This window comes from Mobula birostris, chromosome 22, assembly GCF_030028105.1.
Source record: "Mobula birostris isolate sMobBir1 chromosome 22, sMobBir1.hap1, whole genome shotgun sequence".
In the NCBI taxonomy this organism is placed as follows: Eukaryota; Metazoa; Chordata; class Chondrichthyes; order Myliobatiformes; family Myliobatidae; genus Mobula; species Mobula birostris.
The window spans coordinates 26,813,430-26,840,743 of record NC_092391.1 but is presented as its reverse complement, the minus strand read 5'-3'; the positions used below and the strand labels follow the sequence as shown (position 1 = coordinate 26,840,743).

General features: G+C 46.3%; 1 protein-coding gene across 2 annotated transcripts in view; it reads left to right on the top strand.

Moving 5' to 3' along the window:
* notch1b (notch receptor 1b) overlaps positions 1 to 27,314 on the top strand; it is a 119,824-nt gene that overhangs the window by 16,791 nt on the left and 75,719 nt on the right. Inside the window, exons 3-4 of one of the 2 annotated variants that reach the window (XM_072240431.1) lie at positions 22,332 to 22,597; positions 23,751 to 24,089. In XM_072240431.1, the coding sequence (XP_072096532.1) occupies positions 22,332 to 22,597; positions 23,751 to 24,089 (605 nt within the window). The remainder of the gene's footprint in view (positions 1 to 22,331; positions 22,598 to 23,750; positions 24,090 to 27,314) is intronic. The other variant, XM_072240432.1, reaches the window with a different exon arrangement.

Genomic DNA, 27,314 nt, shown 5'->3' with positions numbered 1-27,314 from the left:
CAAGGTCTTGTTTACTTTTCATTTGAAAGTGAAAGTGATTTGGCAGGCAGCCTTTGATGTGTGAAATACAGGTGAGGAGCCCTTACAATATTTAATCCTGAGACAGGAATCAATTATTCCTTTCACCCCAATCTGTACAGAACATTAACCAGAAGTTACTGGACTGGGAATGTATGAGCAGTGAGTGTGAACTTTGTTTTGCTTCCCTTGTCCATCTCAAAGGCTGAGCTACAGTGATTTGAACAGGACCTCCTTTTGGCTGTGAGAATTTTTATGTCTTCGTTGGATTCATTAAACCCATGCAAAACACCCACCTCCTCATTGCAACCTATTCCTTTCTCTGTCTTGAGTCTATCTAGATCAGGGGTTCCCAACTTGAGGTCCACAGACCTCTCAGTTAGTGGTAAGGGTCCATGGCATTAAAATAAGTTTGGGAATCCCTGAACTAGATCTACCTTTAGTGCATCTATGCCACCACCTCAACTGTTCAATGTGGTTAACTGTCTCGGGGGAGGGGGGGACTTCTCCAAAGAGCATGGGTTTAGTCATAACTCTCCCACAAGTAGATATGCTTTCTCCATACCCACTCTGTCAGCCAGGTCTTTTCCAGTGAAAAGAATTCCAGCTTGTTCAGTCCGTCACCTCCTTCTTTAGGGACTCTGGTCCTGACAACTGCATGCCCAGTTGTGTGAATGCAGAAGCTAAATTGTGTTCTGCAAATCCAAGTAGTTTTTCTTCATTCTTTGGAACTAGTCTGCGGTGAAATGCATTATAATCTGGGAGCAAAACAATTGTGAGTCCTCTTTGTCCTTTGATGTTTTAAAATTAAGGTGTAAAACTGTTTCTTTGGCAGCTGAGGAAGTGAACAAAATGTTCGCAAGGAAGGAGGTGATGGTGAGAGAGCTGAGTTGTACTGCTGAGGATCACCAGCCTGACAGTGTCATGTCAAAATGTGGGTTACTTGAAATAATTTTGCTTGATGCAAATTTGACAGTGCAAGGGATCTTTTACATATTGGTCCTAAAGTGTTGAGTGTGCATTCCTGAACAATTGTACCGACCTCGGGACTGCCAGGTCAGTTATACAAGAAACATTACTCAAAACTTACCAACTCCACACTTCCCTCGGTAAGGAGAAACGTGTCAAATGTGGCTGAGTAGTTTGCTGCCAAGATAGAGTTGCAAAAATGGAAAGACCTGCATTTGCATTGTACTTTTCACAACCTCAGCATGTTCCAAGATACTTTATAAACAATAACGTGCTAGATCTCATACAGTATAGTCACACCCAATCGAACGGATTTGACAATATTGTCACAGCCCAAGATCCACAGCATCATATAAGCTTAGAAAATGGATTTTCTGGTAGTCATTTTCACATACTTGCCAGAGATTGACCAGAAATATATAACCTGGGCAACCTTTCTAAGTGAGGCAAGGCAGACTCTGCATCAATGCCAGCAGCTGCCACACCAATGTCATTTATCTCTGTATAATAAAAGATATGTTTTGCCACTAAATAAGGATGCAATTGGACAGTGCAAAAATGTCAAATATTTTAAAAAATCTTTTTTTTTTCCTAGCCTTCACACCCTATGCTTTTTTTTTCTCCTTTTGACCATATCGGTGAGTTTTGATGATGTAATATTATGTCACAGTACCCCCTACTGTGCTGCTTCTCCCATTCCCATTGACTTGGCATAGATGCCCTTGACAGCCCATAAAAACATCTTACTATTGTCTTAAGAACAGCTTTCCCCCCTCCATCATCAGATTTCTGAACCAACAATGAACCCATGACCACTACTTCACTATTACCGCTCTCTTTTTGCACCACTTATTGAATTTGTTTATCTTATTGAAATTTATAATATACCAGCATTTTTATGTCTTGCACTGTACTGCTGCTGCAAAACAACAAATTTCATGACTTACTTTAAAGATGGTAAAATTGCTTCTGATTCTGTTGAGCTGGCCTGAGACGGGTGTCTAGGGCGAATTGAAGGATTATTATTCTGGGATGGGTGCCTGTGGGGCAAGGGTGAATTTGCCACCTAAGGGAGTTGACTTGACGCTCTTGTGAGTGGCCTGAATCTGCGCACAGGGCGGCTTGGTAGACAATGGTCCAACAATCTGCTGGCACTCAGACCACACTGTTGTTGTTTCAGAGCGGAGCCGGCAGACGTTCTGTGAGTCACTCCTGTCCCAGTATCTTCCTGTGCACTCCACGTGTGCCGGTGGTGAAGAAGGGTGTGTGAGTAGTCAGGGAGTGTTCCCGCAGGAGAAAGATGAGTTCCCACTTGCCATACCTCCACTGCTGTGGATCTCTCTGCTCATCCAGGACAGCAGTTTACTGAAACACAGCATCTTTCTGTTTGTGCAGAATGGCCATCAGTTCACCTTCACTTATGTTCCATGATTCTGATTCTGCTGAGCCAGGAGCAGTTCCTGGGCTCCGTCTGTGTGTCTACTCAGGGCAGCACTGCTGTTGTCAGCTCTTAGCACAAGGAGGCTATCAACTTGCTCTCTAGATCTCAAAGGGCTTCACGCCACTCCTGTGTGGTGCAGAACTGACCTCATGGTGCAAAAAGTAGAAGCAACAAGAATTAGTTAGTTCCTCAATGACACTCGTCTCCTGAGCAAGTGGGTGATGTGTGAGAGGATTGTCACTACCTCCCACCACAGAAATGTACAGGACCTCTGGGGCTAAGGTCACAGACCGAGTCCCAAAGGAAGTTATTTAATCAGAGGGAGTTAATTCTCTGGAATTCTCTATGCTGGGGGGCTGTGGAGGTCAAATCTTTGGAAGTGTTGGGGGGGTGGGTTGGATAGGTACATATGTAAAGGAATGGGGAATGAGAAGAGATGAGAGATTGAGTTGTGATCGGACTGAACAGTGGGGAAGGACTGAGGGGCCGAATAGCCAAACGCTGCTGCTCTCTTTTCCTGCTCTTGTGATGCGGCAATTTTCCAGCCAAAGCTTGGGGATGGATATCTCCTTGATCCTTGTCATCTTCAGTAATCACAATGAAACTCGGGGGGTGGGGGTGGGCCTACCGAGTCTCTGCTCACGGGCTGGTTTCAGCACCGGTGTCCTCGATGAGAAGGGTGGCGAATTCAGAAGATCACTATCCCTTTCTCAGGTGGGTGGCTTCTTTTCTCTTCCTTAAATTATGACTTCTTTATTATCTGAAATGTTAAGGCTTCATCTTTGTGTGTGTGTGTGTGTGTGTGTGTGTGTGTGTGTGTGTGTGTGTGTGTGTGTGTGTGTGTGTGTGTGTGCGTGCGTGTGTGCGTGTGCGCGTGTGTGTGCGTGTGTGTGCGTGCGCGCGCGCGCGTGTGCGCCTGCTCGCACATAGCTAGGATGTTCAGCGGCGTGCAGCTGCAGCTCAGCTTGGCACAGATCACAGCAACTTGAGCCACTTGCTGCCAGGCTCTTCTCCTGCTGGTGGGTCTCCTGCCATCCACTCTGCACCCCCCCCCCCACCACTCCCAGAACCCCAGCTTCCCTAAGCACACAACCTGAAGGAGGAATACTGTGTGCCTACCGTGTGTGGAGTATTTTTAAAGGGTGAATTGTGTAGTTGCCATGCAGAAAAGGCGTTGAAGGGTTCATGCAGAGTGAAGGATCCATTTAGTGGTTTCTCAGGTGGTTAGGCAGCAAACTGTTGGCAGTGACCTTCAATTGACTCTGATACTTTACTTGAATTTTGGCTAATTTCATTATTAGTGGCAAACGCATAAGTTGGTTTGTGCACTGAAATTGGGTGAAATTCAGTTCCAAAGTAGTAAAATTCAGAGGGGAATCATGTACCTGATATATTTAGTATCTCCTATATATTTGTCGATATATATAGCAAATTAAACCCAGTGACATATAGTGTATCATAACTAAGCATGAAGTGTAATCCTGTCCAAACACAGAAGTCTTTTACCCAGTAACGTCACCTCATACCTAGACATTAGATAAACTGCCACTTAGCTTCAAAGTCATTGTGGAACTGTTTTTCAACTGTTTTAGGGTGAAATAAAGGTAAAAGTGACAAGCGAGATGCCTGAGTTGGTTTCAGAAGTAGAGGCTGATCAGAGAGGGTGGATGGGGTGTGTGGGTGGGGGTTGCAGTGCTCTGGCTTCGAGATGAGTGATGGAGATGTCACCGTTGCTGATAAACATTTTGTTGTTGCTGTCGCAGGTCATTCCATCAATCCCCACTGGAGACAAAAGAGCATATTTGCATTAGGTAGGAAATGAGGTGGCTAATTCAGCAAGGCAAAATCCCATGAACAGTACTGTGACCAGACAATCTAGATTTGCTGATGGTGCTTGTAGTTCGAAACATTTGCCAGGATGTAGGGGAAAACTACTTCACTCTTTTCTGATCTTCAGTCATGGTATTTTAAAACCACCAGAGGCTTCTTCTGATAATGTGGCACTCCCTCTGAGAGTGTGACACTCCCTCAGTATTGTCCCTCTGACAGTGCGGCGCTCCCTCAGTACTGCACTGGGTGAGTTAGCAGACATTATCTGCTTAATTGGAGGGAAATTACTTACAATGAGGACTTCTGGAACATTCCGAATTCATGGGGAGTCTGATTGCGGAGACATTTTCCTTACCAGAATCTTGTTTCTCTGGCTGACCTCACAACAGAGCAGTTGGATGGGGGATGAACAGTGCTGAATACATGTTCAGTTATGTAAGTCTGTCTGGGACCTGAAACAGGAACACTAAATATTGAGCAGCCACAGAGGAAACTGGCTGATTAACATACAGACACCACTATTTTTTGTTATTGCTCTATTTGTGTCTGCAATAACCTCTCAGGCTTACAGAAATATCACTGCTCCTTCCGGGTGAGTGAGATTGTCCCGGGAACACAAACCCCAATGAGTGGACCTGTCCCCCAGTGAGGGTCAGTGTGTGTGGGACCCGTCCCCCAGTGAGGGTCAGTGTGTGTGGGACCTATCCCCCAGTGAGGGTCGGTGTGTGTGGGACCCGTCCCCAGTGAGGGTCAGTGTGTTTGGGACCTGTCCCCCAGTGAGGGTCAGTGTGTGTGGGACCCGTCCCCAGTGAGGGTCAGTGTGTGTGGGACCCATCGCCAGTGAGGGTCAGTGTGTTTGGGACCCGTCCCCCAGTGAGGGTCAGTGTGTGTGTGTGTGGGACCCGTCCCCAGTGAGGGTCAGTGTGTGGGGGGGCCCATCTCCCGGAAGAGGTCAGTGTGTGTGGGGTCCATACCTCAGAAGTAACAGTGCGAGACTGGTGCTGCCTGTGCTGCCCAGTTGCTTTGAACACTTAATTATACAATCATTATTTCTGATATAACTTACCTTCCTCTGCTGATGCTGGACTCCTGTGCCCCAGCTTTGAAAAGGGAACTAGACAACCTCCGTCCTCTCTTCCCTTTTTTTATACAAGGGTTGCTTTCACAATTGTGTTTCTTGCCGACGTGTCTGTGTCATTAGTTCCTTCTTGCCTTGCTCGAAAGTTACACAGACCCTGGAAGAGAGATGTGCTCTTTGACTCCGAGGATGTTATGAATGGGAGGGAGGAGAGCTCTCGGTCTTCTTCGCTTATCTCTGTGATTTAGACAGCTCTTTGAAACAGTGTCAGAGTGTGAGCCAAATGGGTTAGGTTCAGGGTAAAGCGCTCTCCACAAAGACCTATCTTCCAGGGCAAGTAGAACATTTAATTTGATACAGATCAAAAGCCCTTACATTGTTCTGTCAAACACTCGCAGAATATGTACAACGCAAATTAGATCCAGAGTACAACCACCTTTGCAATATCCAGTCAATCGCTCCCAGGATAGGTACGACACAGGTTACATGCAGAGTCAACTTCCCTGCACACTGTCCTGTACAGCACAGGCTGGATGCAGAGTAAAGCTCTCTCTCTGTCTTCTCCCACCAACTGCTCCTTGGGTCAGGTCTGGGATGGGTTAGATACAGATAAAGACTTGTTGACAAACAGGTCAAGGAAAACACACAATTTCCTCCGGGTCTTGAAGCCGAAAGATATTAACCGTGTGCTGATAAGTAATATTGAAGTTCACAACACATACTGTAAGCATCAGGCCTTCTCCAGCTGAAGGAAGTCAAAACATTCAGTGTCATTACTGTTGTTGAAACCCACACTATCCAGAGAAGATCGGGGCCTAGAAATTATGAAGCAAATGCCTCACTTCCATGTATCCCAAAGTCTTTCCACCATGGGTGAGAGAGACACAGTGAGGAATTCGACTGAACACTCTCCAGTGATTTGAGAACAACTTGACACCGTTCAGTACCAAACAACCTGCTTTGATTGATCTCCCCTCTTCCACCACTCTACCTGTTCTCTTCTTCAACTCCAGCACATTATGACTACACTGTGTAACGTGTATATCATGCACAGCAGCAGTTCATCACTGATAGCTGAGAGTATCTCTCAAAGTCCCTCGACAGCTAAAAAGGACAAAGCAAGGAGGTGCATGAGAACACCACCACCTTCAGATATCCTTGCTCGACTTTCAATTGTGTCATTATTTTGATTATTCCCAGGACACTATACATTGCGAAAGTACCTTCATAAGGGCATTTATGATTACTTACGGCCCATTACACCACTGGCGTTTAGGGCAGCAATGAAGGTGTGAATCCTCCATCTCTGCTGGTTTTCAGGGCTTCCTTCATCGTGTCAGTAGCTTCCTCTTGGTTTTCACTACTGTCAGTCATGCAAGTCTTAGGTGGAGACTCAGGAATACCATCACACTCAGATGTAGAAGGATTCTTCATTGGTGTTTCCATAACAGTTTTGTTTGACCAGTCAGGGTTGTTAGCCCTGAGCTGAACCCCCAAACTTAGAGGACTGGTGGACCACTCTTAGTCCAGCCTCTACCCTTTGACCTGTCTGGCATGGATGACCCTACCAAAAGCGAAAGCATGAATCCCAGCTTCTAGCCAACATATCTCTGAGTCATTGAAGCACGCAAGCTTCCAAACCACAATAAGATTGTGGTCATCTCAGAGGGCAATTGTGATTGGGCAATAATTACTGACCTTGCTAGAGATGTACATATGCAAATGCATTTAAAACCACATGTATGTTTCTCCTGCGTTCCTTCAAGTATATGAGTGGATATAGTTTAGGTGAGGTGTCAGGCTTTCCCTATCAGGTGCTCACAGGATAGGATGAATATGGTGAAAAGGTGCTGCCCCACCAGGATCTCCAGGGTAGGTATGTCGCGGTGAAACTGTCCCTGTCTCTAGTTGCACTGAGTGTTCCCAGAGGGTTGCAGCATGGATTGGACAATGCAAAGTTCCCAGCCAGGTGTAAAGGCTGGGGAAGAGAGGGAAGCTGGAACGGAATATGCCAATATCAGAATTCTGCATACACCCTCCAGGCTACGTCAGTTTGCTCACCCGCTCCCTTCAGAGAGATATCCTCAATCTGCAGGTGGCGGTAAGTTTTTCCACTCGGCCTTATCTCCTGACAGTGACTCTCTGCAGAAGGAGAGAGAGATAGTGTGGGAGCGAGCTGAGTTGCTGCTGTTCCTTCTGCCCTATGTTAGAGCTGGGTGGCAGAGCTCCCGGGGAGATAATCCATTCAGAGCTGTATGCCCCCACACTCTCCTAGCGTGCTTCTGTCTCTAAAGCCGCAGGCTGGTGATGTGTATTCTCATAATTTTTGCATCCAGAGACTGGTTGGGGGTCTGGACCTCATCACCCATCAGAGTGGGAGAGGTAGAAACTCCCATCACGTTTAAACCTGCAGAATTGTAACCATCAGCCAATGGTCTTGTGCTGGAAGGTGAATTGCAACAAAATTTATATATTCGTTTACTATGGTCACATGCACGGTGAAAGTTTATCTTACGTGCCATCAATAGAGATCATTTCATCATGTTTATTTATTTATTCAATGATACAGCATGGAGTAGGACATTCTGGCCCTACTCCATGGCACCCCAGCAGCCTAATACATTGTGTATCAGTACATTGGGATAGAGTGTCAGTACATTGGGGTAGAGTAGCAGTACATTGGGGTAGAGTGTCAGTACATTGGGGTAGTGAGTATTAGTACATTGGGGTACAGTATCAGTCATTGGGGTAGTGAGTGTCAGTACATTGGGGTAGAGTATCAGTACATCGGGGTAGAGTGTCAGTACATTGGGGTAGAGTATCAGTTCATTGGGGTAGAGTATCAGTACATTGGGGTAGTGAGTGTCAGTACAGGTTTCCCCTGCCATCCGAAAGTAGAGCATTCCTATGAAACGGTTAATAAGCCGGAATGTCGTAAAGCGAAGAAGCAATTACCATTTATTTATATGGGAAAAATCTGTGAGCGTTCGCAGACCCAAAAAATAACCTACCAAATCATGCCAAATAACACATAAAACCTAAAATAACAGTAACATATAGTAAAAGCAGGAATGATATGATAAATACACAGCCTATATAAAGTAGAAATACTTTTCTACAAACATTGCCGCACTGTTCTCCGTAGCGAAAATCTCACGCAAGCGCTCTCGGCAGAAACACGGTGCAAGCACTCTTGGCAGAAACACTCACTCCAGTAACCTTTAAGCTATGAAGCTGCCAAATCATACCAAATAACACGTAAAAATACACAGCCTGTATAAAGTAGAAATAATGTATGTACAGTGTAGTATCATTTACCGGAATTGGGAAGACAGCGCCAAGCACACTGATGATGGTGTGTTAGGCTGAGTCGTCAGAGGTTGGAGTGGTGCAGTGGACCCCAACCTCCAGGCCGCCAACTGATACCGATCCGTGAAGCATGCAGCGGTAGCCAGGATGCACCCAGCACATCTTTAAGTAAAAAGCCGAAATAAACAAGCTAATTAATTAGGTGCCGCTCGGCACGTAAGTGTCAGCCCAGATCAGAGGCGACGCAATTGGCAATCACCTCTGATCTGGGCCGACATTTACATGCTGGGTGGCACCTAATTAATTAGCTTGTTTATTTCAGCTTTTTTTCTTAAAGATGTGCTGGGTGCGTCCCGGCTACCACTGCATTCTTCGCAGCAATGTATTGGTCCGTGGCCCGGATGTTGGGGTGGTGGTACACTGGGGTGTCATCTCATCATTGTCTATTTCCATTAGGGCAGGCAGGTCATCTTCTTCTATGTCTGCCTGCCTGGATGTCGAAGGTCTGCTGTGGCTGATGTGGAAGGCTTGAAAAACTACAGTATTCTTGACTGCTTAGCCTCGCGCATTTTTCTATCATACAGTTCTTTGTAAGCACTCAAACCATCTTGCAAATATGCCCTAAACCGATGTACCCTTTCAAAATTAAAGTCGTACTTTTCTGCAATCATTGCAGCAAAAATCTCACACAGTTGTTTCAAATTCAGTTCCTGGACGACTTCACTTTCGGTCCGTTCGCTACTGCATTTGGTTTCGATTGTTATCCTTTCCTCTTCCAATTGCATCAGCTCTTCATTTATCAGTTCTTGGTCATGGGATGCCAAAACCTCTTCAACATCATCTTTGTCAACTTCCACAAGCCAAACTCACTTTGTCCTTACTTCGTTCACCACGATCGAAACGCTTAATTATGTCTAGCTTTACGCTAAGTGTAACACCCTTACGAGCTCTCTTAGACTTTTCCGATACCTTAGAACTTAGATACCTTGCTAACGGCTGCTCACAGGCACGTGTTTAAGCAATGCTGGCTAGAATGCAGTTCCGAGGGAGGAGCTTGGCTGCTCGGGGCGCGCGCTGCTTTTTTCGTGCGCTGCCTTTTTTCGTAACAGTGAAAACACCTTCTGTTAGTGAAAACAGGTAACTGATATAGGTCTTTCATAACAATGAGGTTTCGTAAAGCAAACGTTCAAAAAGTGGGGGACACCTGTACATTGGGGTAGAGTATCACTACATTGGGGTAGTGAGTATCAGTACATTGGGGTAGTGATTGTCAGTAAATTGGGGTAGAATATCAGTACATTGGAGTAGTGAGTATCAGTACATTCGGGTGTGAGTTTCAGTACATTGGGGTAGAGTATCAGTACATTGGGATAGTGAGTATCAGTACATTGGGGTACCTCGTAAAGGAGGAAAGTAATGTCAAAATACAGAATAAAGTGTTACAGTTGTAGAGGATGTACAGTGCAGGCAGACAATACGGTACAAGGTCCATGATGAGGTAGGCAGTGAGGTCAAGAGTTCAGTTTATTGTACATGGGGACTGTTCAATAGTCTTATAACTGCAGAATGGAAGCTGTCTTTGAGTCTGCTGGGATGTGCTTTCAGCTTTTATATCTTTCTGCCAGAATGGAAAAGGGAGGGGAGAAATGTCGGGGTGGGTGGGGTCTTTGATTATGTTCTCCTGAGGGTAAATAGTAGGTGGGATTGGGTCATGTAGCGCTGAGACCAGGAAGGACATAATGAGCCAAGTAGCCTCCTTTTGTGCTTTGTGTTTTGAGACCTTGGCCTCAATACTTCTGTGTGCAATTGGATCATCAATTTCCTCCTTTGCAGAGCTCAGTCAGTCAGATTGGCAACAGCATCACCACAATCTCCATCAGGTAAGGTGCACCACAAGGCTGTGTGGTTAGTCTCCTGCTCTACTCGCTTTATACTTACGACTGTGAGGCTAAGCACAGCTCCAATGCCAATTTTAAGTTTGCTAACCACACCACTGTTAGCTGAATGAAAGGTGGTGTTAAATCAGCATATGGAGGGAGAGTGAAAACAACAACCTCTCCCTCAATGTCAGCAAGAACAAAGAACTGGTTATTGATTCAGGAGGAGGAAATCAGAGATCCAGGAGCCAGTCCACTTCAGGGCATCAGAGGTTGAAAAGGTCAGCAACTTTAAATTCCTCATTGTTATCATTCGTGGGCCCAGCATGAAACGCCATTACGAAGAAAGCACGGCAGCACCTTTACTTCCTTAGAAGTTTGCAATGTTTCGGCACGACATCTAAAACTTTGACAAGCATCTATAGATGTGTGGTGGAGAGTATACTGACTGGTTACACCAATGCCCTCAAATGGAAAATTCTACAAACAGTAGTGGATATGGCCTAGTCCGTCACGTGTAAAACCCTCTCCATCATTGAGCACATCTACATGGACTGCTGTTGTAGGAAATCAGCATCCATCATCAAGGAGCCCCACCATCCAGGCCATGCTCTCTTCTCACTGCTGCTGTTGGGAGGAAGGTACAGGAGCCTCAGGGTCCATACCATCAGGGTCAGAAACAGTTATTACCCTTCAATCATCAGGCTCTTGAACCAGAGGGCATAACTTCACTCAACTTCACCTGCCCTGTCACTGATCTGTACCCACAACCTATAGACTCATTTTCAAGGACTCTTCACCTCATGTTCTCCATATTTATTGCTTACTAATTAATTAATATTATTATTATTGTATTAGCACATTGGTTGTTTGTCCTGTTGGGTGTAGTCATTCATTGATTCTATTGTGATTCTTGGATATACTGTATATGCCCGCAAGAAAATGAATCTCAGGGTTGTACATGGTGAATCTATGCACTTTGATAATAAATTTACTTTGAACTTTGATGAATATTCTCTGATACAAGGCCATTTGCTTGATGATAAAATGTCACTGTTCGCGCTGCACCAAGCCTGGATTATGGAGAGAAGTGTCTGGGTGTGTTTGCTGATCATGATAATGAACTGAGTGTGGAAGCCAGAAAGAGAAAGGATAGCATTAACTGTAAAAGGGGAACATCTGAGAATTTTGGAGCAATGGAGGATGAGAGAAAACTTGACAGAGGTATATCAAATGTGAAGAGTGGACAGCCAGCTCCTTTTTCCTAGAGCAGAAACAGCTAATATGAGAGGGCATAACTTTAAGATGATTGGCAGAACATACAGGGGATGTCAGATGTGGGGTTTTTTGGAGCAGTGTGTGTGCCAAGGGTGGTGGTAGAGGCAGATACATTAGGGACATTTTAGAGATTCTTAGGTAGGAACATGGATGAAAGAAAAATGGAAGGCTGTGCAGGAGGGAAAGACTAGATTGATTTTGAAATAGATTAAAAAGTCAGCACAGCATAGTGGGCCAAAGGGCCTGGATTGTGTTTTACTGTTCATGTCCTATGTTCTGTAACTAGTGCAACAAAAGCTGAGGCTAGGCTTGACCTGGTGATTAGAATAGTGCCAAGCTTTAGGCTCATGCAGGCCTTGCTGGGCCCTGCGTCTGGGAGCAGGTGTTTCACATCACCTGCCGCCTGGCTGCCTCTGCTGAGGCTTTCGTTCCCCATTAACTTTCAGGAATCTGAAACTTTTCCACCTGATTAAGCTTCAGTGATAATGAACACGACTTCATTGACACAGGCTGCCTCAGAGAGTGAACACAAAGGGGATGTGGGGTGGGGGGAGGGGCGATACCGCTGACTACTCATGTAAACAACACGGAAACAGGCCGGGGGATCAATCTCAAAATGCTGGAGGATTTGGAAAGAAGTATGTCGGGGTTGGTGGTAAACAGACAGAGTTGTGTCAAATTATCAATCCCTCAAAAGCCATCACATAGAGTTAAGTTCATGACGTGTGAATTTACCTCAAAGTTGATGAGAGTTCTCTGAGGAATCTGAGAGAAGGAGATGGGGAGAGAGAGAGACAGGAGATAGGGAAGGAGGGAGTGAGAGGAGGTGAGAAGAATAGGTCAGGGATGTGTGTGTATGTGAGAGAGAGGGAGAAGAGGGGAAAGGAGGGGCAAAGCTGAAGGCGGGGGGGAGAAGTGAAGGGGAAAACAAATGAAGGGGGAAGGGAATGTGTGAGAAAGAGGAGGGAAGTGAGAGAGATGATGGAATGAAGAGAGGCAAAGCTAAATAATCTACATTTCTGATTTATTCATTAGCAAGACGTGACCTCCTTTTTGTAGCTGGGAGCCTCACATCCACCCCTGCAACGCTCATGTGTGGCAGATGGCAGTCGGCACAATCTGGGAGGAGGAGAAACCGAGTGTCAAGCTTAACATTCAGACTAGGATCAAAGATCACAGAGCCATCTGTCCCAGACACTGTTGTCTGTGTTTTTTTTTAAAAAACGTCCTTTTTAAGTCGCTGAATATAACGGCACTTGTGGAGCGGGTTTCCTCTGAATTGCCAGCTTGTTCCTACTTCAGAAATGCGCTGTGACATTCCAGCAACAGCCTCCAGCACTCGACTGAGAGTTCCACCACCGTTCTCAGAGACCTCACAGCTGAGCTTCAGCCTGCGCCTGGGGCTGCAATAGTGGGTGCAGATAGGGCTGTCAGTAATTCTGGGCCCCATGTCTAAAGAAGGGGGTGTGCTGGCTCTGGAGGGGATCCAGAGGGGGTGCACAAGAATGAACTCAGAACAAAAGGTTTAACGTATAAAGAGTGTTTTAGTGAATCTGGGCCTGTATTGGCTGGAGTTTTGAGAAGGATGAAGGGGTGACCTCCCTGAAATTTTCTGGATTCTGGATAAAGCAGATATTCCAGGATAAAGCAGAATTTCTTCATTCAGAGGGTGATGAATCTGTGGAATTCATTTAGCATGGAGGGTTGTACATACCACGTCTTTGGGTATATCTAAGGCAAAGGTCCTTGCTTGGTTAAAGATTACTGACTATAACCCGTATGCCTTCGGAATGTGGGAAAAAACCGGAGCAGCCGGGAGGAGTCAAGCGCGGCCATGGGGAGGATGTACGAACTCCTTACAGAGAATGGCAGGAATCAAACCCTGCAAGGCCATCTCTGGCGCTGTGAAGTGATTGTGCTAACCACTAAACCCCCACCCATTTAAAACGGGTTGTGGGGAGAAGATGGGAGAATGGGGGTTGAGAAAGAAATCAGCCATGATTGAAAACGGTGGAACAGACGCAATGGGCCAAATGGCCGAATTCCACTCCAATATTTTAGTGTTTATATTTATTTTGAGGTACAGCTCGGAACGAGCCTTTCCGGCCCAACGTGCGTCACTGCCCAGCAACCCACCCAGGCCAGAAATAGATGCACTGTAAATCCCGTCTCCTCTTCAAATGGAACTGACTTCTACTGGGTAGAGGTTCAACATACACTGACCCTCACTGAAGGACGAGTCCCACACACACTGACCCTCACTGGGGGGACGGGTCCCACACACACTGACCCTCACTGGGGGATGGGTCCCACACACACACTGACCTTCACTGGGGGATGGGTCCCACACACACTGACCCTCACGGGGGATGGGTCCCACACACACTGACCCTCACTGGGAGACGGGTCCCACACACACTGACACTCACTGGGAGACTGGTCCCACATACAAACACCCTCAGTGGATTTCAGGTTCCATAGACCTTCACCCTCATTGGGAAGAGAGAATTCTGTCCCTGACTATGGAAGTGACCTGGTCTTGCTTGAACACATTAGCTGCTGAAGTTCTAATGCAGGTACTTACTGCATTTGAGCATGACCACGCCAACTCATTCCTGATGAGCTGACATCTTCATATTCCCTACAATTGTGAAATCATCCAGATCTCAAAAAGCACCGTCCCATTCACCTGACATCTCTGTGTTAACTGACCTTCACCTCATCCCATTTAAGCAATGTCTCACTGTTAAAATTTCATTCCTTTACTTTCATCTGTCCAAGGCCTCGACCCTCACAGTTCCTGTAATCACTTGCGGGGACCCCTAGCCTCTCACAGCTCTGGCCTCGTGCTGCCCACCACCCATTTTAATCCCTTCACCACCAGAGGTGATGCCCTTAACGGGCAAGACCCTAAACTCTGCAGCTCCCCTCCCCCAATCCCTGCTGCCTCTTTTCCTTCTGGACTGGTGGTGTGAGCTGGAGCTTTTCCCTTTGGAGCGAAGGAAGATGAGAGGCGACTTGATAGAGGTATATAAGACGATAAGAGGCATTGATAGAATGGACAGCCAGCGGCCTTTTCCCAGAGTGACAATAGATAATAAGAGAAGGCATACTTTCTTTGCACTGAGAGTGGTAACTGTGTTGGATGCACTGCAAGGGGTGTTGGTAAAGGCAGATATAACAGACAGATTTAAGAGACTCTTATTAGATAGACACATAGATCAGAGGTTCCCAACCTTTCTTGTGCCATTGATTAATACCATCAAGCGAGGGGATCAGGAAACCCCTGCTCTAGTTTGATCTTGGTGTGGGTAAAAGGTTGGCACAATATTGAGGGCCGAGAGGCCTGTACTATGCTGTGCTGTGCTGTTCTACTTTTCATGCTGCACTCAAATGTTACTAGTTTCTTACTTCCTTTGTTACCTGTTCCTTTGTGACACTGCACGGCTCATATTAGCAGTTCTGTAAACCGCCCTATGATGTTTTTGCCATGTGAAAAGTATTATTTGAGGAATGACGCTTCTTGCAGTCACAGATTGAAAATAAGCAGGTTTTATGAATGCTTGCACTGAGATATGGGGTCCAGAGCCATGGTACCATGGTCTGTAGCTGGTTGCCTGGGTTAATTTCGAGAGTGTCACCAGGCTTTTTAACACATCTTTGTCAGTGTATTGAGTAAACGCGAAATTCTGTTGGCTGTGTGTTCCCTGGGTATTTTTAACTGCTTGCATGTGTCCGTGAAGTGAGAGGTCGTAGGGTGTGAAAGGGATTGAATATTTACCTTTAGCACCTGGGGTCTGGCACGGAGGGACTTTCAGGATCAGTAGGAGCTGGTGGGACAAAGAACGTGCTGGGATTGAGACTTCAAGTTAGGTGCGAGTTTATAGTCCTAGTTACTTGGATACACATGTAGAGTACGGCATGGAGCCCAGTCCTCTCTCCTGCATCCTGGCCTCTAACCCCTACTGTGTAGCACAGGCAGGCTGTAGGCCCTTGCTTGGACCTGGCACTTCCTGGGAGCCTGGGAAACACAGGGCCACCATGATTAGATGAACCGGAGAGCCCCATGCATTCACAGCCAGCTCCGAGCATTCCCCTTCTCTCCGTTCTCCTGTCGCTTTTGTCGGTCTTCTCTCCTGCAGGCCGCTGCCCTGACGGGGAAGCCTCGGCAGCTGCTTTCCTCATTACCATGCGCACCTGCCTCTCAACAGGCACTGAAGCCCAGCGCACAGTGAGCAGGTGATGCAATTCTTCCTGCCCATCCTCTCCGAGTCTCTCGGCATCCATTGTCGCTCTCCCCCCTTTTGTCTTGCCTTTCTCTCTGTCTTCTCTTTCTTTTTTGATTTCTCTTTGTCTCTTTCTGCTTCTTTTGCCTCTCTCCCTCTTTCTCCTTCTCTCCCATGATCTCCATCTCTTTCTCACTCGCTCTTGAATTTCCTCCCTTCTCTGTCACCTTCTCATTCTCCACACCTGCCACTCACTAGCACATGGGAATTTCTTTGTGAAATCTGCTTCATTTTTGTTCTCTATATGTCGTGCTATTCAAGAAAAAGCAAGAGAAGATGGCAGCTGTGTTGTCAAAGGGTAAAACCTGCAGCCCAGTGAGACCACAGTTGCCTCTCTGAAAATATTGACAATAAATTGTGTGAAGATTATTCTCTCTCCCATTTCCGGACCCTGACAATTCTGCAAAAAATTGATTCCTCAGCACTGGAAAAGTGGTCTCGACAGGAGACCATTCAACCCTTCAAGTTTTGGACGCCATGGTTAGTACGATGCGATCACAGCTCAGGGCGTTCCAGAGTTCAGAGTTCAGTTGCAATAAGGAGTCTCTGTACATCTTCCCCGTGGAATGCGTGGGCTTTCCAGGGTGCTGTGACACAGCCCAAAGACATACTGAGTAGGTTAACAGGTTGTTGTAAATTGCCCCATGTTTAGATAGGGTTAAATTGGGGTCACTGGGGTGACGTGGCTTGACGGGCCGGAAGGGTCTACTCTGTACTGTGTCACTAAACAAACCAATAAATAAATAAACAGATAGATAGATAAATAAACATATAGAATGAAAAGTTTGTTCAGCTGCTCATTTAGAACCTGGCTATCTGCATGCCATTTCCATTTGCCTACTTTGTCTCTCTAACCCTTAGACTTGGGCCAAGATAAATTATTGAGCCTCGGCTTTTAAATGTTTCTTTGATCCCTGTAACCTCGTGCGCTTAGGGGCAGGAGATCCATGGCCCTCAATGTGGAGAAATGTTTCCTCGCTCTGTTCCAGAACCCTTAACCTTAATCTACCCTCGTTAGAATGAGAGGTCATGGGTTAAGGGTGAAAGGTGAAATGTTTAAGGGGAACACGAGGGGGAATGTCTTCCCTCGGGGGGTGGTGAGAGTGTGAAATGAGCTGCCAAGTGGAAGTGGTGGAGGCAGGCTCGATTTCAACACTTTGGGGAAGTTTGGAGAGGTAAATGTTTGGAAGGAGTATGGAGGCCTGTGGTCCAAGTGTGGATCAATGGGACTAGGGAGAAATGAACTGCATTGACTTTATTCCTTACATCCTTCACATACATGAGAAGTAAAAATCTTTATGTTACATCCCTGTCTAAATGTGCCATGTGCAGTCATAGTAATTTATAATAAATAGAACAGTCAATGTAATATGGAGTATACTCAGATCAGTATGAGTTCATCAGTCTAATGGCCTGGTGGAAGAAGCTGTCCCGGAGCCTGTTGGTCCTGGCTTTTATGTTGCGATACAGTTTCCCGGATAGTAGCAGCTAGAATAGATTGTGGTTGGGGTGACTTGGGTCCCTAATGATTCTTCGGGCCCTTTTTACACACCTGTCTTTGTAAATGTCCTGAATCATGAGAAGTTCACAACTACAGATGCGCTGGGCTGTCCGCACCACTCTCTGCAGAGTCCTGCGATTGAGGGAAGTACAGTTCCCATACCAGGCAGTGATGCAGCCAGTCAGGATGCTCTCAATTGTGCCCCTGTAGAAAGTTCTTAGAATTTGGGGGCCCTTACCAAACTTCCTCAACCGTCTGAGGTGAAAGAGGGGCTGTTTTGCCTTTTTCACCACACAGCTGGTGTGTACAGACCACGTCAGGTCCTCGGCGATGTGGATGTTACCCTCTCAACCTCTCACCCTCTCATATCCATTGATGTCAAAAGGGGTTAGCCTGTCTCCATTCCTCTTGTAATCCACAACCAGCTCCTTTGTTTTCGCGACATTGAGAGAGAGATTGTTTTCTGAACACCACTGTGTCAGAGAGTTGACTTCTTTCCTGTAGGCCACCTCGTTATTGTTTGAGAGGACGCCAATCATGGATTAGATGGGCTGAAGGTCCTGTTTCCATGCTGTAGTACTTTATGACTCTATGACTCACCACGTTCATTGTAATAGTGTATCTCTATCCACCCACCAAAGCCTTTAATCAAACTCCTTAAGGAAATGACCCCATAATTATTTTCTCCATCCTCTTGAGGACCTACGTTTACCTCTTTGCAAAGGACTAATACAAAAACAGAAAAGGGGAACTTAGAAGACTGAAATAGAATTTAGACTGGGAGAGGTTTGGTGACATTACCTGGCTGTGGGATCTTGCTGTGTGTAATGGTTGCTATGTTTTTCCCACCTTACAGCCTATGTGGCTTGAGTGTGGGAATTGTGGGAAGGTGGGGGCACAGGGGGGAATACATTGGTTGACATATATCCATGGCAGCAGGGGGCCCGAGAAAAACCTGCCTCTTGTAGCTCTTACAACATCAGATCATGTCTGGACAGAGGTTTCATTAAAGGAAACAGAAGGAGGAAGTGGGAGGGATTTCACCACATCAGGAGGTCTGAAATGACATCACTGACAGATGGAGGCAGCTTCATGTTTGATGTAGAACAGTGACAGTCATCTCTCTCTTCCTTGCCCCCCTCTGTCTCTCCCTCTCTATATCTCTTTCTCCCTCTCCCTCCCTCTCTCTCCTCCCTATCCACCTCTCTTTCTCCCTCTCTGTATGTCTTGCTCTCACTATCTCTCACTACCTCTCTCCCTCTCTATCTCTCTCCCTCTCTATATATCTCTCTCTTTCCCTCTCTCTCTCTATCTACTCTCTCTCTCCCTCCCTCTCTCTCTCCCTCCCTCTCTCTCTTTCTCCCTCTCCCTTCTTTCTCCCTCTCCCTTCTTTGTCCGTCCCCCTCTATCTCTCCCTCTCTCTCTCGCTCCCTCTCTCTCTCTCTCTCTCTCTCTCTCTTCACCAACAAATCCTCTATCAAGTAATAAAATCAAACAGCCATAAACTCAAGACCTCCCTCTCTCAAGTTTCCTTTTGTCCTTTAGCAGCCAGTGTGTTACATTCTGTTGGTCTCTGGTAACAGATGGTTCGAAAAGGGGCCGCCTTTCACACCCAGCTCCCAACACGTCATTGTTTCTCTTGAAGGCTGCGTTTAAAGATAAGCCATCAGCCATGGGTGAATGTGGCGGAGTAGTGGGCATAGGTGGAGAGTGGGGGTTGGGTGGTGGACGTTGCCAAATGATTTGATTTCACCTTCGAGCCAACATTGGGTGTTTGTGTTTGGGGTTTTTCATGCAAAAAAGGCATGGTTGTATGTGAGGCAGGACTGAGTTTTGTTTCCTCTCTTCAGCCGACCAAATCAGTGCTGCCCATCAACAACCCATTTACAGAAACCCTATCTTTTATTCTCATAAACTGCCCCCAGATTCTGCCCTTCACTAGAGACAATTTACAATTAACCTGCCCACCTACAAGTCAGGAATGGGTGAATAAATTGGAGCATGCAGAGGAAACCCAAGTAAACGCCAGACAGACAGCATCCGAGGTCAGAATCGAACCTGGATCTCCGGACGAACTCAGCAGGTCAGGCAGCATCCACCGAAGGGGAAAAGCAGCTGACGTTTGGGGCCTTGAGCCTTCATCAGGACTGGAAAGGAAGTTGGGGGGCAAGAGGGGCAGAAGCCAGAACTCAAAGCAGAGTCAGCTATTTATCCACCACCATAGGTGCTGCCTGACTTGCTGAGTTCCTCCGGCATTTTGTGGGGTTGCTCAAGATTTTCAACATCTCCAGAATCTCTTGTGCAAATGGGGATTCTGTATCAGGTTTAACATTACTGGCATATGTTGTGAAATGTGTTGTCTTGTGGCAGCAGGACATTGCAATACATAATGACAAAAACTAAACTACAGTAAGAAGTATATATATATATATATATATATATATATATATATATAATATGAAAGCCCCAGTTTCCTTGGCTAAGTCTGAGGAAGACACACTCCAGTTCCGCCAAACCCGTGAGATTGAGACGGCTCTCACACCCCAAACCCCAGTTTGTGTGGGCGCTGTGTAATCTGCTACCGTTACAAATTAGTGCCATGAAATACAGACAGTATACTGCATACAATTAAAGGAATTATATTGATGAATCTTAACTAAAGGGTTAGTAAAGAAAAACAAAAAGAAAAGGGCCCATTTTAATTAAACAGTCGAATGTGCACAAGCTGGAGCTCAACCCTTCACCGATATTCACCGATCCTCAATCGATCTCCACACCTGGCTCCATCGAATCACAGTCCCGCTCTGAGTTGAATCCTACGACCGGTTCTCTCCAGCACCTTCTCTCTTCATCGCCCACCGAACAAAAGCCCCAAAACCAATCTTAGTGTCCCTCACCAAAAACCTCCCCCCACCCCAGTTCCACCACACTGATTAGATGACACACATTCCTCACCATCCCTTATCTTCAACAGTAACCCAAACAGGCTGACAGCAGAGCAGACTGCTCTTACAGAACTGCTAAATGAAATACCTGCAGCATAACAGTAAAAGTGTGAACCAAGATGTTACATAAATTAAATAAGGAGTGCAAAAAGATTGAAAACAGGCTTTATAGTATTCTCACTGCTCTGTTTCTACTCGGACTATCTACATTAATGTGCAGGTTAGAGGCCCATGATCTCTTCATCGATATTGTGGAGGAGTTTGCAGGAATAGGGTGACGCACTGTCACGGAAGGGTTCGAGGATCACAATTGTCAATGAACTGGCTGCCAGGGTGTGGGTGAGCAGGACTTGGTGCATTGGAATGGCCATTGGTATTTTTATACTCTAAAATATAAGGTGATTGCAGCCAAGGGTGGACCCAGACAGATAACAATGAAGATAATGAATTCTGGTGGGTCAGGAAGAAGGCTGGGCAACACGAAGATTCACATCCAGTAGTAAAATAGCATCCTATGAGAGGCAGCCATCCAGTGTGATGGACGGCTGCAGGAAGTGTCTGGGTGAACTCTGGTTGTGCACTGGTAGGAGACTCCATCAGGGAGGTGTAGACAGTCATATCATGTATAACCTGGAAAGAAGAGTCAAAGTTCAAAATTAAATTTATTATCAAGGTATTAACGGTATGTTACCTTACACTACCTTGAGATGAATTCTCTTGCAGGCATTTACAAGACAAAAAAGAAATATAATAAAACTTACGGAAAACTATACATAAGCAAAGACTGACCAACAGCCAATGTGCAAAAGAAGACAAACTGTAGAAATAAAAAAAACACTGAGATCATGAGTTGTAAAGAGTCCTTGAAAGTGAGTGTGTAGGTTGTAGAATCAGCCCAGAATTGTGTTGGGTGAAATTATCCACTCCGGTTCAGGATGGTTCTCAGGTAATAACTGTTCTTGAACCTGATGCTGTGAGACCTAAGGCTCTAGTATCTTCTGCCTGGTGGTAGTAGTGTGAAGAGACCCTGGCCTGGATGCTGGGGTCTTGGATGATGGACGCTGCTTTGTTGTGGCAGTGCTCCTTATAAATGTGCTCAGTGGTGGGGAGGGCTTTGCCCGTGATGGGCTGGGCTGTGTCCATCACTTTCTGTAGCTTTTGTCGTTCTTGGCCATTGGTGTTTGCATACCAGGCTGTGATGCGACAGTTAGGATACGCTTCACTGTGCTTCTGTAGCAGTTCGTCAAAGGTGGAACTAAGAGAAGGGGACAAGGATCGAGCAGGGCGAACAGAAGCAACCTGGTAGGCAGGTGAAGTTTTGAGGGAAATCTGATTCGGCGGGGGGGGGGGGGGGGGTGATAAATGTTAATGAGCACAGACTGTTGGCGGTAGCTGTTTGTTCAGTGATAGACTTCTGAAGTGCAGCAGGAAAGCAGATTTACATTGTTCTGACCAGGTTGGTCTTGCAAGGTGAGTGACCTCACCCCTTTCTGCCACCTCTTTCTCCACACCATCCACTCTCCACGAGCTTCTCGCATCATTCCTCCTGCAAAGACCCCTGCCCACCTTCACATCCCTCCTGATCCACATCTCCCTCTGATTCCTGCCCCTCTGCTTTACGATGAAATTTGAGATCTATCTCTGAGCTACCTGAATGTATGTGCTGGTGTCCACCCTCGTGTAAAGCCCCTTGGGGGGTTTAAAAGCCTCGAAGCAAAGTATTGATCCACCTTTGTGTCCAGTAGAGTGCCCTGTGTCTGCTCTGGGCAGTAATGGAGAGGTTTCATTTTCCCCTTCAGGTGCAGCCTGGGGTATCTGGGAGATCGCTGTCAGTTCCACAATCCCTGCCTTAGTTCACCCTGCAAGAACGAGGGCACCTGCAGTCCCATCGTCAACGGCCAGACCATCGACTATAGGTGCACGTGCAAGCTGGGCTTCACCGACCGCCTCTGCCTCACACCCGTCGACAACGCGTGCCTCAGCAACCCCTGCCGCAACGGGGGCAGCTGCCAGCTGACGACCAGTCTGCGGGAGTACAAGTGCCGGTGCCCACCAGGCTGGGCAGGTATGTTGCAGCTCGTTCAGATCCATGTCTTGGAATGGCGGGATGGGGGGCGGGTGGTATCCACTAACACTGACCCTCACGGGAGATGGGTACCACACACAATGCCCTTCACTAGGGCTGAGTTCAATGGGACACTGATGGACTATTTCCAGTACATGAAAGGATAGATTCTTTGTGGAGTCTGAAAGTCCCTATGGCAGGATCATAGCGGGGAAAAAGAAGGTCCAGAGGAGGTGTACAAGAATGATCCCAGTAATGAAAGTGTTCACATATGAAGAGCATTTGATGGCTCTGGCCCTGCACTCACTGGAATTTAGAGCAATGAGAGAGGATCTCATTGAAACCTACTGAATATTCAAAAGAGTGGTCGTGGAGAGGGTGTTTCCAATAGTGGGAGAGTCTAGGACCAGACGGCACAGCTTCAGAATAGAAGGATGTTCCATTTAGAACAGGGATGAGGATGAGAGTAGTGAGTCTGTGGAAATTTATTGCCACAGAAGGCTGTGGAGGCCTAGTCACTAGGTATTTATATAGCAGCAGATGGTATGTTCTTCACTCATAAGGGCGTCAAAGGTTACTGGGAGAAGGCAGGAGAATGGAGTTAAAAGGGAATGCCAGAGCAAAGTCAATGGGCTGACTTCCCTCATTCTGCTCCAATGTGTTATACACGGGCTGAGAAGATAGACAGAGAGAGAGAGAAACAATTCCCTCTCATGGGGAAGTTCCTGATTGAGGAGTGAAAAGCTTAAACTTGGAGCTGAATTGTTCTAGGAATTTGTGATATTTGTGAAAAGTTGTAATTCTTCCCCAGATACTCTTGAGGCTGGGAGTCGTTGGAAACATGTGGGGTTTTGTTGTGGAAGGATCTGAAGAATTCTAGAATCTCATTGGGACAATGAAGTTATAATACAGTGGTGGAATTGAAAGCTGGCACAGAGTCAAGGGGCTGAGTGGCCTCCTTTACTTAGCGGGCCCTGAGGGCTCAGAGTATGAGGAGCGATTCAGTCGGGAGTGGAGTCACTGATGGGGAATTCTGTGTGTGGAAGGAGGAGGATGCATAAACTGTGAGAGGAAAGGGGGCCTTGTTTGCATACTCTTTTCTTGCTGTGTCATCCACTGTTGTACTTAATGGTTACTTTACACTGGTGCCTAGGTAAGCAGTGCCAGCAGGCGGACCCGTGTGCCTCCAATCCCTGTGCCAACGGAGGGCAGTGCGTTGCATTCGAAGGCCATTATATCTGCAGATGCACCTCCGGATTCCATGGCCCCATCTGCAAGCAGGACGTCAACGAGTGTGCAATCAGCCCCTCACTCTGCCGGAACGGTGGCACCTGTCTCAACGAGATTGGCTCGTACCAGTGCTCCTGCCCTCCGGAGTACACTGGTCACCACTGTGAGAATATCTACGTGCCCTGCTCCCCCTCGCCCTGCCAGAACGGAGGCACCTGCCGCCCACTTGGTGACGCGCTCTATGACTGCACCTGCCTCCCAGGTAGGTGGCTCACTCCCTGTTTATGACTTCTGTACCTGCTCATGTGTTCAAATGCATGATGCAACTCACTGGAGGGACTGGGATGTGTGGACGATAATGGGTACTTGAGATGTAATTGAGTGGTTTGGTCAATACTTATGTAGAATAACACTTCCACAGGTGTGTTACCTGCTGGTTTATATTCAGATTAGTGGATACAAGGAACAGGTTTAAAGGTGAAATCCAATCACAGGATGAGGAGTTTTTATAGATCATATGGGTGCATTGTCTTTAATCAAGTTGTTCTTGTTCCTTTCTGCGCTTTGTGGTGCATCAGGCAGCAACTTTGCTGTTTCTTTAGCATTTTTGCTAGCTCGATGCTCAGCCCAGCGCAGATGGAAAGTGAATGGTCCCAAATGAACCCGGGACCACTCACTTCGAAGTCCGGTGTGGATGCCACTACACCACCGGCCAACATGGTTCAAGTGGCTTTTGTATATAACCTAGATAGCTTTATGGGCAAGGATGCCATTGAGAATTTGGGGCAGGATTATATATAGATCTCCTGAAATTCATTTCACATGAAGCATGTAATAAAGTAACGTCAGCCTTCAGGAGTTTTTCCATTAAAGTCAATGCTCTGATGCTATCAAATGTATATGAATTCCCAGAGATCCACACATAAACCTGGCAAAGCCTCCACACTTGGAGTGAACTCCAAGTTGAAAACTAATTGAAGGATTTGGGGGTTATATATAGCATAGAAGATGGAAGGCTGGGAAATATTTACTATTCTAGACTCTTGTCCTGTTTAGAGTGAGACCAGTGGGGGAGGGTGTGGAGTTAGGATGGAGAGATGCAGAGCGGAGCACTCAGCTATTGGACGAGAGGGGCTCATTGTGTCACTCTCCCAGGGTACTGTGATTGAAGCTGTTAATCTTAGAGGAAACATCTGGGCAGCAGCTTCCTGGACCTTGTCCAGCTGCAGACATAGGCACTGTAGACTGGTGAGAGGAGTGAGTATCTGGGGATGCTGCTCTCTCCTACACTCTCAATCTGCCCCTTACACATCCCCTTACCCCCCTCCCCCTCTTTGACCTTGGCTTAAAATCCCGAGTCCTGCTCACATCAGCATTAGGCCATCCAGTCCAAGAACTGCTTGTTGTACTCAGTCAGGAAAGGAAATCTCCCTTCCTTAATTTAGAACCTGGAATTTTAATAATATCTTTGTGTGTGATCTGCCGACTCCCATCACTTTGAACTTAGCCAAAATACGGGTTTTATACAAAATAAACTTTTCTTTTACAATCTTTTTCTTATTCTCTTGCAACACAAAAGGAGTCGCCTTGCCCTCTGTGATAAATCATCCCAATCTCCCTGCCTTTCCTTATACAATTTTCTTCCCTTCCAGTTTTTACACAATCCTGTTGTTATTGTTAAACTCGCTTCCACCATCAATTCAAGCTGTAGAAGACAGATCAAGTATGACTATGACTATGACTATAACAATAGAGAGATAACAGAAAACTCCTAAGCATATCTTGACCCTCTCATTTCCAACCCCCCAGCTGATGGAAATTGTTCCTTTATTTTTGTTCCATCAAATCGTCCATAATTTTCTCTGCACACCCTTACTCTGCCTGTCTGCAAGCTGCTAGGATGAATTCTGGGGTTATGGTGCATAGCAAATATTAATTTCAACAGCAACTAGTCTTCAGATCTGAATATGGTTTGTAGATTGGGTTTAAAATGTAGCTCAGAACAATGGTGTTCTTGGAGCTGCAGACTGGGGTCGATTGCAAACCAAAAACACCCTATTGACCTGAGAAGTGTGCATATGTATGAATGCAGCCAGGAGTCAGTGGTGATTATCAATCGTTTTGGGTGTCTGGAGTGTGAGTGCAAAGATCTAGGTGTTTGAAAATTTATATGTAATTCATAGGAAGCATTGTGGATACCATGACATGGTAGTGTAGTGGTCAGCACAATGCTTCACAGTACCAGCAACCCGGGCTCTATTCCCTCCACTGCCTGTAAGGAGTTTGTACGTTCTCCCCGTGACCGTGTGGGTTTCCTCCGGCTGCTCCGGTGGGGGGTGGGGATGGAGGAGGGAGCTGGAAGGGGATAGGCTGAAAAAGAAGGAATCGACTAGGAGAGGATGGTGGGCCATGGAAGACAGACAACCGCCTTGCCCTCACCTGGTTTCACAAGTCATCTGCCAGCTTGTACTCCTTCCTCTCCCCCCACTTTCTTATCCTAGTTTCTGCCCCCTTCCATGCAGTGTATGCTGCTCAGTGGCTCTTCAAGGCCAGTCTGCGCATAGTGCGACTATATTACCTCTCGTCTACATTATTCTTCCAGTGCTACTGTTGGCTTCCTCTCCTGTTCTAACCCCAAGCTAGCTTCATTTCAGACAACAGTCTGCTGCCGCTATCTCCTCAAGTCCCGCTCACTCGGAACTTTTGCTGATTGAATTCCAACAATCAGTCAAAAGCCCATCTGATAACTCTGTGTACTCCTACTGATGGTTTTAATTGCACTACCAATGACCGTGTGCTTTCAGCTGCCAAGAATCTAAACTCTGGAATTCCCTCCCTAAACCTCCATCTTCATTCTTAACACCCTCATAAACTGAATTCTTTCACCACCTCACTCCCCGAACATCTCCTGATATGACTCAGGGACAGATTTAGTTTGATAACAACTCTGTGTGAAGTACTGTCCAACATGTCACTATTTATAAACAAACTGCCTTTATCATTTTATAGTCTTTATCAGCATTGAAATAAAGGTTTCTTTTTATCACATAAAAGTTTTATTGAAGTAATTTTCATCATTTGAAGTTCAGATGTCTTCGGGTTCCAACCAGGATGACTGTCCACGAGGAAAATCTGGGTTAGAGGGAAATTTATAGATTAAAGAGTGAAGTTGTCTCCTCTGAGGGCTGGTAATTTTGAATAGGGTTGTATACCGTGACATTTATATTTATGTTTAACATTAGGATGGCACGGTCACACAGTGTAACGCTATTGCAACACGACTGACCCAGGTTCAAAACCCCAGCGCTGTCTGTAAGGAGTTTGTACGTTCTCTCCATAACCGTGTGGGATTCCTCCGGGAGATCCAGTTTGTTCAATCTCTCTGTGTCCGTGTGGGATTCGTCTGGGAGATCCGGTTTGTTCATCCTGTTTGTGTCCGTGTGGGATTCCTCTGGACAATCCGGTTTGTTCATTCCCTCTATGTCTG